Consider the following 13,959-nt stretch of genomic DNA (forward strand, 5'->3'; position numbering starts at 1 on the left):
AGTATATATACACACACACCTCCATTATGACTAAACTACAGCAAGTCCATCCTCTATTAGTTATTTGCAGCAACATGCAAATGAAGTACGGAAACAATCCACACATTACTCCCTCCCCCCCATTAAAAACACCCTCCCAATTCTCCTCTTTTCAAATGCTTAGGCAACAAGATGGGCTTTGCAATGTACCCTTAAAGTAATCAGATGTAGGCAATTTTGGACCAAAGAGGCGAGCAAGTTTCAAAGTCAAAGCATTCTCACAGATAATGCTCTACTACTCCTTTGAATTTCACAGAAGAGTCTCTGTACCTGCAGCAATATGGCATAAGGAGAGAGGCAATCTCTCAGGTATATGGATCATAGGTAAGGCTACGATTTTGTCACAGAGGTTGCAGAAGTCATGGAATTGGTGACTTCCAGAGAAGTCCATGACTTCAGCCAGTGGCAGCTGGAAGCTGCAGGGTCCCACCACCGTTCCTGAGCCGCCGCAGGGGGACCCTGGAGCTCCCAAGCCGCAGTAGAGCAGGAAACCCCAGAGCTCCAAGCCCCAACGGGCAGTAGGGACCCCCAGGACTCTGAGCCAGGACCCTCACAGCTGCCCCCTTTGTCACAAATATTTTCAGTAAAAGTCACAGACAGGTCACAGGCTTCTGTGACTTTTTCTTTATTGCCCGTGACCTATCCCTGATTTTTACTAAAAATATTGTTGAGTTACTGCTCTGATGACCGGGAGATCGCTGAGCGATGTTCGGTCGCCGAGTTGATGGCATTCCTTGTGAATTCTCATTTAGAGTGGGCCCTGTGAAGGCCACCATCTTCCACATCACTGCAATAAATTTTGCTACTGCTGATGTAGCCATTTGACTCAATCAACTTCAGGTGAAATTGTAGTTGTTGCTCTACACCAGCCATACAAAAGAAGACTAAAAACATGCATGACAAAATCTTAGCCTTAATCATAGGCCATTTAGGGCTTTATTAAGTCAATGCCAACACATTAAATTCCATGTCAAAAACCAGTACACAGTGCAGATCATGGAGCACTATTACTATGCTCACAATACTTTCATCTAAAAAGAGGTAATGCATAGAAATACAGTTGTACTGTAGTACTAAACAAGCTTTGTCAATACTTTTGTCCCCCTCAAAAAAAGTTTATTCTACAACTATATTATTGAAGGTAAATTATTTACTTACTTTGAGGGTAACTGCTGTTGCTTTGATAATAAAGTCATTTACTGATACTTTAATATCATCTGTAAGAGGAAAAATAAATACAAATATTATGAGTAGTGGTTACCAGTGTAGCTCCAGAAATTACAAACCAGACAGTTTCTTGACTGAATATTCCAGTGTTTCAGTCAATTAGTGTTTAGGACTCTTAGAAAGTCATACTCACGACCGGCTCCAGGGTTTTGGCCGCCCCAAGCAGCCAATATAAATAAATAAATAGATAAATAAAAATGCCGCGATCGCGATCTGCGGCGGCAATTCGGCGGGAGGTCCTTCGCTCGAGCAGGAGTGAGGGACCGTCCGCCAAATTGCCGCCGAATAGCTGGATGTGCCGCCCCTCTCTGGAGCGGCCGCCCCAAGCACCTGCTTGCCAGGCTGGTGCCTGGAGCCGGCCCTGGTCATACTGTCACAAATTATTAAATACTTGGGTTACACATAATCACAGCATGTAAGCTCTATATAAAATGAATAAATTCTAGATACAAAGCACAAGGCTTCTATTACCACAAGGAAAGAGCAGTTCAGAAACAGTGTGCTATTAGTCCCACAATAGACAAAGGAGAAAACCTGTAGTCTCCTTACTCCAGTTTATTTGTTTCCATACTGAAGTGTCAGACAATGAGGGAGATGCTAATGGACAAAGCACTGCCTAATACACTACTGGGAGTACTCTCATATAGGAAAAGGAAAAGGGAAGAGCAGTCAAGATGCCCTAATAAAAATTAGAGATCGAAAAAAAAAAAAAAAAAAGATTGAATGCGTCACTAGTATTTAAAGCACAAAGGATAAAATTAAACCAGCAGATGTGGATGGAGAGGCAAGCAATTAGGAGAAATGCGATTCATGAACTTTAGAACAATTAGTTTCCATTAATTTAGTTGTATTAGTTGACAAGAAATGTCTATTCTGGGAACAACTTAACTGTTCTCCAAAATTCTTTTAATTGACAGGGAAAATATCACACCACAGAAATATCTTGTTTCCAAATGCAAAGACTTATCTTATTTTCAAAAAATGACCTACTATGTATTTTAGGATGGAAAAAAAGAAGTGTGTTAAGTTTTTAACCAATGCTGATGAGCAATCTGGTGGCTTAACTATCTTTTTTTCGTGGGGTAGGGCGGAAGAACATATTAAAGGTTGATCTAGTTCCTTTACAAAAGTGCTGGACTGAGGAGTGGAGAAACCAAAATCCTCTGTCTTCTCCACACAACAGGAACCTCCTGGACATCAAGAAAAACTCTCCCCACCCACCTGCCCTGCACTCACCTATGTGTCTCAATGGGAACCTGGTGTTAACAGCTGCTAGTGCCAAAAGGGAATTCAGTATTAATCGTTCACAAACCCTGGCCTCCAGGCTAGGACTACCAACAAGATTAGCATAAGCGCTAGTGATTGTATTTGTGGTTTTGAACATCCACCCTCTATGAATTATACTGAAACCTCCAACTCGTATCACAGCCATTACATATGCTTAGTCCTGACATGGACGAGATTAATCATCACATGAGCAATCACTTTTTGTCAGATGAACATAACAGAGGTTGTTTTGTTTAAAATGCTTAGGTATGACATGAATAAGAAGCCATGCACTATTAGTTAACATGTGAGCTCATCTTTTAATTAGTTCATTAAATACTGAAGTTCCGATGCAAACCTTAGCAATTGCCTGTATTTTTCATTTTTTCAAGCTATTTCTAATTTTTAAAAAACCCTTTCAAGGCCAAAATTTCACAGGTTTAAACAAAAACACAATCAGGATCCAATCCCGTAACCATTTATGTGCATATATTTACTCATTTGAGTAGTTCCAATGATTTTAAAACAAGCCTCGTTATGCAATTTAAGTAACTCATATGAGTTAGTGCTTGCTGAATCAGGTCCTGGGCTGACAGACAGGAATGTATGTTAAAGTTCCTATCTGTCATTTACATCCATGTTTACCTTGCAAAATCCTGGGAATTGTGCATGTAGCTGAGTGAACATTTTTTTTTTTTTTTTGAAAATCTGGCAAAATGGATTCTCTTTTCAAATAGGTTCTAAATAAAGGTTCTTGTTTTGCCCCAAGGGTTTTGAACTGGTGACCACCACTGAAGGAACTTCTGATTCAATGCCCCAGATCCAATTCTGCCTCTACTGTGTTGATTGAGCCCGTGTTCTGTTTCCAGTCAGTGTGCTGCCAAAATATCATGAAAACAACCATTCTTGCAAGATTTTGTCCCAAGATGGCAGAACTCTCATGGAAACAAATGATGCTGTTGGTTGGGGTTTTCCAAGTAATTTAAGGGATTCGGAAATTCAGTGGGATTAGGTCTCTTTGGTTCCCAGCTGTAGGCTCTAAACCCAAACACCAGCTCTAATTTGACCTTATCTACCAACTAATACAACTCTGAAAACTGCCTTCGCAGCACATTTCGTAATTACTTATTATCAAGCTAGACTAACCCATTTGGATCCACCAGCGGTTATTGCAATTGGACATTAAATGTGGGGGTTGGAAACTACAGTAAGGAGAATAGTGAATAATGAGCAAACTGATTTTGATGAGTGATCTATTAGCAAAATCCTTCCAGAACACTCTTTATAGTGTACTGTATATCCACTCTTTAGACCTTTCCTGTCCTAGAAGAGATGAAATTACTGCAGAATGTGAGAATATTTTTTCCCTCAAGCACACATACTGTATGTAGGAGGTGGCTATGTGCTACTCTCAGATGGGAACTGGAACTAGAAAAAAAAAATCACTGAATCAAGAGAACTTTATCATACAATCCTATCGTTCCAGCTGACACCATGAGCAAAACTTCATTCTTTGCCTTTGACATCATAAAGCAGACCACATCTCCACTTGACTTATTATAGTCAAGCAGACCACATCTCCATAAAGCAGACCACATCTCCATCATAAAGCAGACCACATCTCCACTTGACTCCCATTATAATGGGATAATGATTTGCTTTATAACACTGCATGCAGAATAAATACACAGAAACAGTGCTGAGTTTAAATGGAGAAAGAATACCAGTCACTTAGAACTCCAAACTTTAGACAATGTTGATATGTCAAAACGTCAAGATAATTTATGGAGATCATGTTAAAAATAAACATTTTTGTAACAATACTTTGGAAGTCTTTAGGACTGAAATGGGAAGACATTTTCTTTTGCTAGAATGGCTTACAGTGAATTAATTACTAAAAAAATCTGTAGTTTGGTATATTTAATGTAATATTTAGTTTACATTTATATATCCTTTTTTCCAGAAAGTTACCAAGGTACTTTGCAATCTATAGTATATATTATACATGCAGGAATGGTTCCACATGCTAATGAAATGTAGCCACCTCTGGAGTACAACCTAGCTGCTTTCTAACAAGGTGTATGTGAGCAATACTAAACAGTTTATGACAAGAATAAAAGGTATTCAGGTATCTAACTAAATCTGTAGGAAGAATGGCTAAAAAGAGACCATGTCAAGATTTACAAAGAGATTTTCAAAGGTATATATGGTACAATGGCACTTCATTGCCATTGATAGTCGATGGGAATTAGGTGCCTGACTGCCATGTGTTCCTTTGAAATCTCACATCTTGTCTCATTCTAAATTTCTGCAGTTTTGGTACAGTGAGCAAGTTAATTTTAGTTCAGTGTTAATTACAATATTAAATTAAAGCTTTGGAGGAGCAACTCTATACATGGATTAGAATACAGTAATATAAACGAGCCTATTAATAAAGAGTAACACACACACACACATACAGTACACACTAGCTTAAGTCTTATGTAGAAATCTACTGTTGGTCTAAAGATAAAGAAAAACAATCCTGTATATTCAAATTTCATTGTTCCTTTTTATGTTCCGTCATGCATAAACTGGCAGAATCACAAGGATTACCCGTATTCAACTGTGAACCAGAACCTCGCCATTCTACAATGACCCTTGGGGCCTTTTACTACAAGGATTACCAAGGTTAGGTGAAGGTATCTGCAAATGCTGAAATTCTGTTAGCAGCAGCAGCAAAGCAGGCAGCAGCTCTCAGTGCATGGGTCAGCAGTCTATAGTGTTTAAAAACCAAACCAAACCCAATATTAATGATTTAGCCCAAAGAGAGACAGTGAACTTGAGAGGAGTGGATTTTTCCAGTATGAACATAAGGAATGGTGCATATTGCTTAGACAGAAGGATTGCTTCCCTTCCCCCTACTCCAGATAGAGTGTGGAAAAAGTCATTGGCTATATTTGCACTACATTACTTGCAGAGTGTTTAGGAGGAGGCTGTGATAACTAGATACAATCAGTAGTGTGTGGCAGGAGAGGCATAGCTGCTGATACAGAGTAGTGTAACTTCACAATAACTATGGCATCATCCTGAAGGCATGTCTGAGATTTTTTTAGGGTATTAAATACATTATCAAAAAAGCTACAGCTTGCTGGACTAGTCTATTGTCACAGTAACTGCTGGCTCCTGAATAGCCAAGGCAGCATAAATACTTCAATTCAGCACTTGATACATGTGTTTGAAAACATTTCTCAAACAGGGGGAAATTAAGCTGCATCTCTATAATTAAGAGATATTTGCTTAACTATAACTAGTGAATTTGGGGGCTATATCCTAGTCTCCTTTTGTCCATATAACTAATCTACAGTATTTATCATCATGGGTAGCATCTTCCCAAAAGAGAGCCAGGATTGTATTCTAATAGCTGGGATGTTGCAGATGAATACTGAGCTACATTGGCAGAGGTGTGTATGAGACACAAGCTTGTCCACATTACTCCTGGCCGAGCCAGAAATGTCAGTGTCCGTTTCCCTTAGTGCGAAGGCATAGTAAAATATACTTCATCTTTTAACCAGGGCCACCTTAGTTGTGTATATTCATAACAAATCAGAACAATAAAAGCTCTCTGTCTAGGGGATGCTGGATTCTCTTGCCTCCTGGACAGCAGCTTCCTAGTCATTTGTTAGAAACCACCATCCTAAAACCAAATTAAAAAGGGATCACAACTCAATTTTCAGAACACAACTCAATTTTCATTTAAGGACATTCTGGCTCCTTCCTCCACCCTCACACACACCCCTCCACTTCATGCAACACTTAGGAATCCACACAAGGGATAAATAAGTGAATTTTTAAAGACGCCCACTCCAAACGCAAGTGAATCATTTTATAAAGACAAGATAATTTTGTGAGTAGAACCCATTCCATTTCCTCCTATGACCTTTAGTGGTTTGAAATCAACTCAAACGCCCTTTGATGATAGCCTGTGAGTAAGATTTCATCTGAGGGGAAAAAACCAAAGGAAAATACTCTAGGTACTCCAGCAGTTAAAAAGTAGTCAGTCAGTGACAGCAGGATCAGACCATATGCCATCAGAATCTGGGAAATCTGCATATAACAGCTAAATTTCCCCTGGGACTTTACTAAAGAGGAAAGGTAGTGTGGTCTAGTCACTAAGGCACAAGACTAGGAGTCCATAATTTTTGAGTTCTAGTCCCAGCTCTGTGCCTTTGTCACCTCTGTGCCTCAATTTCCATATCTGTAAAGTGGAAGAACAACTCCCTCACAGGTTGTAGTGTGAGGAATAGCAAGTGATTATGCAATGCTTTAAAAAAAATGTAATCCCCTCAATTAGTTTTAGAGTATGTCACATCAAGAGGTCTATGCACACACCCCCAACATGGGAGAGGTTTTTTTAAAAAAAGTGAAAAATCTAGCTTAAGTTGCTGAAGTTTATATTAAATTATTTTTAGACTTAAGTTGTTTTTCTTAGACTAACTGAGAAGAAAAAAGGAAGCTGTGGGCACATGCCAGGTAAAATATAGAGCAAAACAAGATGGCGGGGGTCAACCTTCTTCACAGATTCCAAAGGCAGAAGGCACCAGTTAGAATTTAGACATGATCAGGTACAAATGTAGTGACCTGTCCTCCTCCTAAAGGAGGTAACCCCACCTCTTGTTTTGCTCTATATTTATAGAAAGGTAACTTTGGAAAATCCAAAGGCATCCACATGACAACTCACTCACAAAGAAATTTAACCTAGACCTTGTTTATTCCTTTTTGCTGTTGTAGTGTGACAGTATCAAAGCTGATTAACTTTGCAGTAAAGGCCAAGCATTCAGTAAATCAAAATCCTTTTATCATCATGCACTGGCATCTGGATGACCCCATTGGTGTGAAATATTTTTAGCACAGGACTATATTAAGCTTTGAATGGGAATAGATGCCACACATGGGGAAAGCTATGTTTTTCATTTTAGACAAAAATCTCTCCCCAGCTGCACACAGATTACTGTGCACACAGACTGGGAATTGCTAGGCATCCTTTCCCCAAAGACAAGAAAACTGCTTATTCGTTTTGGTGTTGGCCTTGTTGTACAGAACACTTACCTATGAACATGAAAGCTACTGAATACCTGGGGGTTGTGTCTAGAACAACTAGAATTCTTTCTTTAAAAAAAACTGGTTAGAAAAATTCAGGATGAAAAAAGCGAAACAAAGAGACACTGCAACATAGATAAATTGTAGAATTAGTCAAATCATGAGGCAATTTAGTGATGAATAATTTATTTGATGATGAACCAATTGTTGAATGTTATTCTACCTGTTCTGTTTGGTGGGTAATTTAAATATTTGAGATTGATATAGTCATAGGAAAAAGTTCAATATTCATTAAACTATCTGCAATAAATAATGTGATATAGTTACTTGTCAAAATTTTACCCAAAGTCCAATTTTTTAAAAAAAGGGTCTTAAGCTCTTAGGAGTTTAACTCTCATTGAAAGTCAATGGGACCTATGATCTTAAGTCATTTAGGTACTTGTGAAAATTTTACTCCAGACCTAACACATGCTTATTTTAAAATGATATATACTCTGTTTGCATTTATTACTGATATACTTAGCGATTATTTAAATATTCTTGTGTGTGTCTATTATATATTTTTTACACACACACACACACACACACACACACACACACACACACACACACACACACACCCCTCTATGTTTAAAAGAACAGTTTGTTCCACAGCCGAATATTGCACACCTGTCTGGGGAAAAAGGTCACTTACGGACCTTGTCAATATCCAGCTAAATGCAGTTATGAGACTTGTAGCTGAAGTCCACTCTGCTGCCTTGGCTTCCAGTTCTTGCAAACATCTATCCTCAAGTTATGCAGTGAAAGATGGCTACATCGCTTTCCCATACTCAGGCACTCACTAGCCAAAAGCTCTCACTCCATGACAACCTTGTTCACCTGCCTCACACTCACCTTAAGACCTGCCAACCATCCTCACAGAACATGCAACAGGGCAGGCTCTGATGTAAAAACAGCAAACACTCCATAGATGATCCCACCATCAAACTACCTGTTTTCTTGCTCTGCCAAAGACACTGGATGACCATCAATTGTACTAGGATGTTATTTGGAAAATGCACTCACCTGATGCACAAATGGCGAATGAAGGATTCGCCACAGTGCTAATGCAGAAACCTCCACACCACAGAACACATTGTGAACAAGTGCCCATCTTTTCATTTCCAGGCGGGATAGCAAAGGTGCACGCTGCATCTCCTGAAGCCCTCAAACTTTCTGTTAACTTGTAAATGTTGCTATTTCCATAGCATTCAGTGCATAGGATGGACAGGGCTCAAGGAACAGATCGGGCTTTTGTAGTGAAGAGACTGTTGTCTGTAGGACCCTTGTTTATTTGTTGCAGAATGAGGCTGGGGGTTGCAAGAATAAGGCTGGTCTTGTGGTTTAGGCAATTGAATGCCACACTGCAGAACTGGTTTTGATCCCTGACTCTGCCACAGAGTACTTGTATGATGCTGGGTAAGTCACTTAAACCAAACATGTTCCTCATTTTCTGAGTGCCCAATTTGATACCTTGGGGTCTGTTCTGCCAAAGTTCTCGCACTCACAAGTGCAATAGAGAGCTTTAATATACTAAGTTCTCTGGGGAAAAAATGACTATAGATAACAAATTTAGAGGGGGTTGGGGAAAACACAGAGCATGTGATTCTCCTGGGAAACAATTTAAAGGACTACAGACAGGGGATTATAAAAGACCTGCATTATGTAGCTCTGCAGCAGATGGCTGAGAGTGGGAGGGAGTTCAGTGATGGGACCAGAATCACTGCCTGCTAGGTGATCTACTGAGTTCCTTGGAAGCAGTATTCCCAACATCTTCCCACCTCATAGAGATTTCCTCATGACTAGCTCCTCTCCTTGTTAGCTCTCCCATGTTAATCTGCTCTCCCAAACCTCAACCTGTAGACCCTCTTAGGGTTGTTACTATTGGAAAAGCAGCGGAAGCCAAGGCTTCTACTCCCAGCTTCACCCCGCCCTTCTGATGACACAGGACAGGGTCCAATTCTGCTCTGACTTAAATCAACAGCAGTTTTGCCATCTACCACTTCAAAAGGAGCAGGAGCAGAATGATAACATACAACTCCTAGAGGGGATGACGTTACCACCTCGAAAAGGAGAAGACTCCAACTAGCAGAAGAACAGCACTTTGAGATGCTCAGCTGAAAATGCAATATGCCACACACACACACACACACACACACACACACACACACAAAGTGATTAATAGCCCAGTTCCCTCAGGTGCTGAGGATCCTCTATTTCCATAGACTTTAATAGGAATCACTCAGCAATATTCAGGATTGAACCCAAAGTAATTCACTGTGTGACACTGGACAAGTTGACAGAGTTTGGAATAGATAGTCCTGCTCCCAGTGCTCTGCTCCAAACCCTTCAGTAAAGTAGCTCAACTTATACAGCAGGACAAAAGTGTACATTTCATGAGATAGTAGTGAATGCTGAGCTCAAATGACTTTATATTTGATGGCTGAAGAAAATTCCATTGGGATTATTGCCCATTGCCCCAAAAACCATTTTGATTGGAACAGAACTACAGTTTAGAAGAGACCAATGCCGAAAAAATCTTTTATGATGGTGAAGATAAATGGAATTTCCGTGGATAATCTGCCATTAGAGGAAAGAAAACAGAGCACATATTGAAATGGAAGAATTACAGAACAGCTCACATGCATTTTCTTTAAACCTCATGGCTTTTTAAGCCAATGTTAATGGTAGAGGGAGGACATATTGAAAGCTCTAGAAAAACTATACATCTGAAACTTAGTTTAAAATTACTATGCTGGATTCTGTACAATCTCTATAGAAAATGTTCTAAACGATGTGGTAGATGACAAGGAAATAAAGTATTCAGCCGTTTCCACAAGGAACCATGAAACAAAAATTATGATCTCGCTTCATGAATGATTCAATGCTTACAATAAATTCAGAAAGACTTTGTCACAAATAAAGCTATATATAAATCCAAATATCATAGAATCTTTCAATCAAAAGTTCCTGCTCATAAGGGCCTTTTCTGTTTACTTTTGTAAATTTAGTGCTAGAATGCAATGCACACAGGGTTTGATTTGGGGCATGACATCCTCCCCCAAATCTAAAATGCAATGCTATGTGGGCAGATGAACTGGTGTAAATTGGGGCATCTCCCACTGAAGTCAAATGAACAATATTACAAAACAGTTCACATGCTAAATCTATACATGAATTAGTCTCTTATTTGTACATTGATGGATGACCCATGATGGGACCATGTTAATGATTTGTCTAGATGATTGTTCAGAGTAAAGAAAGTTTGTTGGTTTCTCACAATGCAGATCATCAGGAGAACATGAAGTTGTTACAACTGAAAGATGTTTCAACAAACTGAGGACAGAATATCATTCAAGTGGTATCATTTCCAGTTGGATCAGAGGCACCCAGTCCGTATTATTTTCTTTAGACTCCTTATTTACAACAAGTCTAATGTGTTTGGGGAGAAGGATAGCTCAGTGGTTTGAGCATTGGCCTGCTAAAGCCAGGGTTATGAGTTCAATTCTTGAGGGGGCCAGTTAGGGATCTGGGGCAAAAATCTGTCTGGGGATTGGTCCCCCTTTGAGCAGAGGGTTGGACTAGATGACCTCCTGAGGTCCCTTCCAACCTTGGTATTCTATGAAGCTTTCAAGTGAAGGGCAGACAGTTCATAAAATAGAACAAGCAAGCTTTGATGGGCTTGTCTTCCTGAGCTCAGTGTGGGACAAAAGGTTTACTGCAGTTCTACTGAGATAACACTTCCAGTGCACTAATGAAAAAGATGTAAAGCGTACTGCTACATAACACCACAATGGCATCACAGGAGCAAAGAAAGGGATTCTTTCTTCCCCAAATCCACTAAAACAGGCAGTTAGTAGCACCCTCCTTTGCTCTGGTAGACAGCCCTGTATTTTGTGGAGTTGTTTACAAACAGCATGAAATTCATCTGGGTACAAAGAAAAATCATCAACACGTGAAGATGTGTAACTAAAACACTGAAGTGATAAGACTCTTTAGACTAGAGGGTATTAGCAGGGATTAAGGCTCACTTTAGTAAGTAATGGGCCTGAGGCAAGACCGGTGAGTGGTATGTTAAAGTTTGTTTATTGTTCTGGCCTAAAATCCTCTTGATATTTAAGTGGCATGTACTGCGTTTTTCTGTCAAGTGGGTATCTTTACTCTGAATGATGTATATTTGTGGTCAAACTGGTACATTTTCTCATATTCAGTGCATCTTTTCAACTATTAGACTGCTCTGCTGAGCTTGGTATTTTGATCATTGTGAAGAAGTGCTGAGGCATATATTTTTTTTTAGTAAACTAACTTGATTCTGTTACTTGCATTTCTGTGCATTGGATTTTACTGTATTTATTGCTCCATTTTGCTGTTTCTGTTTTCCCTAGGGCTTGATGCATGATTCAGTTTCATATCTTGTTTCCAGTGGTGAGGTCCTTGGGTTTTATTCTCCAAAAATAGGATGGTGTATTAACCAGATTAAAGGTTAGATTTGCCCCCACTTTACCTGCCATGATGTCTCCCTGCACTAGCTAATGTTAATTCACCTAGTACAAGATAGGTTCACCCACCAGGAAGGGCGGGGCTGTTTTTTCAATGTGGCCCTGTCTTGTGAATTCTGCTGGAGGAGCACAGCTTTACAGTCAGGTGAAGGCTGGTGAGGGGATGCATTTAATCAGTACCACTGGCTGCACCATCTCCTGAATCAGCAATATCACTCTAGGCAGGCATTGTGCAGTCAATGCAATCAACCTCGTCAGGGTTGCCACCTTGGAAGCTAAGCTATCACTTTCCTTGGCTGAATCTGGTCCTACAAGTTTTTAAGCCATGATGATGATGATGATGGTGGTGGTAAACACAGCCGGAAAGCTTTAAGACAAAATGCAAATGCTGTATATAGCTTCTTTGGATTTATAAACCTCCCTCTCATACATAGCAGCATGTCAATATGTGTAGCATGATGTGATGGAGAGCGTACAGATATTAAAACTGGCTCAACAACAGTTGAGAACATAAATACATCCGACACAAATGATCAAAGAAAAACAATCAAAACATTCCATTCAGAAATCACATCAGAAACCTGTTGATTATCTATATACTTTCTTGTGTAAAACAAAGGTCAATATTCACACATCTCCATAAAAATCCTTGAAGAACAAAGCTGTATCTTCCTAAAACTTAATATACACCATTCATTTAAAAAAAATATTATGACATGCTAAAGACAAATTTTTCTTTTGATGTAAAAGAAATGACATTCAGAATTCTAATCCTAATTCACTAACAGACTTGGCTCAGCCTAATATTTACTTACATAAACTTTATTTGTGAGAGTTCTTGAACACATTTAAAAAAAATTAAGAAGAGCTGAGCTTTGCTGCTGGGTTTATGAAGTCTACACTTCTGTGGGGGAGAAAAATGAGATTTCACAGCGATATGGTCCAAAATTAGATTTGCAAAGTGACAAAGATAGATCTGTGTCCCTAGATTATCTGAATTTTATACACTGATAAATTAATTGTAAGTGATTACATGTGCCTTCCATCAACATAATTTACTAGATTCATCAAAAGGAGAAGCAGTCATTGTTTTCCCAATTATTTTAAAGCATTTCCCCCCTAAAAAATGAAAAAAGGAATAAATGTGATTATAATTCATGGAAGTGAGAGATTCAGATATAACTGGTTTAAATTAGACAGAGGACTGTCCACTGAGCGGGAGAATAGACTTTTAAGTCCTCTGCAGGGATGCAAGACAGACACTAATGTAATGACATTTTATGTACAGAAAAGATATCGCTAGGGCAGGAATGAATCTTGCACATCACTGTGGAGAAAATGTCACATTTTGGGGGAGAGTAAGGAAAATTTTCCAGAGCAGGTTGATTAAGAATTATGGCAAGTGTTTGCAACTACGGATTTACAATGTTAGAATAAATCCTTAAGAGATAGATTAGTGAGCAGAAGGCAGGTCAAAGGTGCATGGTAAATTTATTTATCACATGACTCCACAGTTTACCAGACTGGTTTCATCTTCATGTAGGTGGTATATGAACTTATTAAAATGAATAATTAATCAGAACTAGTCCTTTAAATATAACACAGTAAAGAATGTGATCGAATAATAAAGCATTATGTTACAGAACAGAAGAAAAGCTTTGCCTCAGGCTAAAATTTCTAATTGGCTAAGCCAGAAGACAGATTCTTAAATAAATAAATAAATAAACAAACGATTTATTAAAGAGCAATAAGTCTTGGATCATGATAAACCTGTAACCTCTCTAGTATGACATTATGGCATGCTGAGTTT

General features: G+C 39.0%; 1 protein-coding gene across 1 annotated transcript in view; it reads right to left on the reverse strand.

Annotated features, from left to right (window-relative positions):
* Positions 1 to 13,959, reverse strand: part of PDHX (pyruvate dehydrogenase complex component X) — a 108,008-nt gene that overhangs the window by 18,866 nt on the left and 75,183 nt on the right. Inside the window, exon 8 of the mRNA XM_065403860.1 lies at positions 1,198 to 1,256. Coding sequence (XP_065259932.1) covers positions 1,198 to 1,256 — 59 coding nt within the window. The remainder of the gene's footprint in view (positions 1 to 1,197; positions 1,257 to 13,959) is intronic.

The sequence above is a fragment of the Emys orbicularis genome, chromosome 4, assembly GCF_028017835.1.
Source record: "Emys orbicularis isolate rEmyOrb1 chromosome 4, rEmyOrb1.hap1, whole genome shotgun sequence".
Taxonomy (NCBI): Eukaryota; Metazoa; Chordata; order Testudines; family Emydidae; genus Emys; species Emys orbicularis.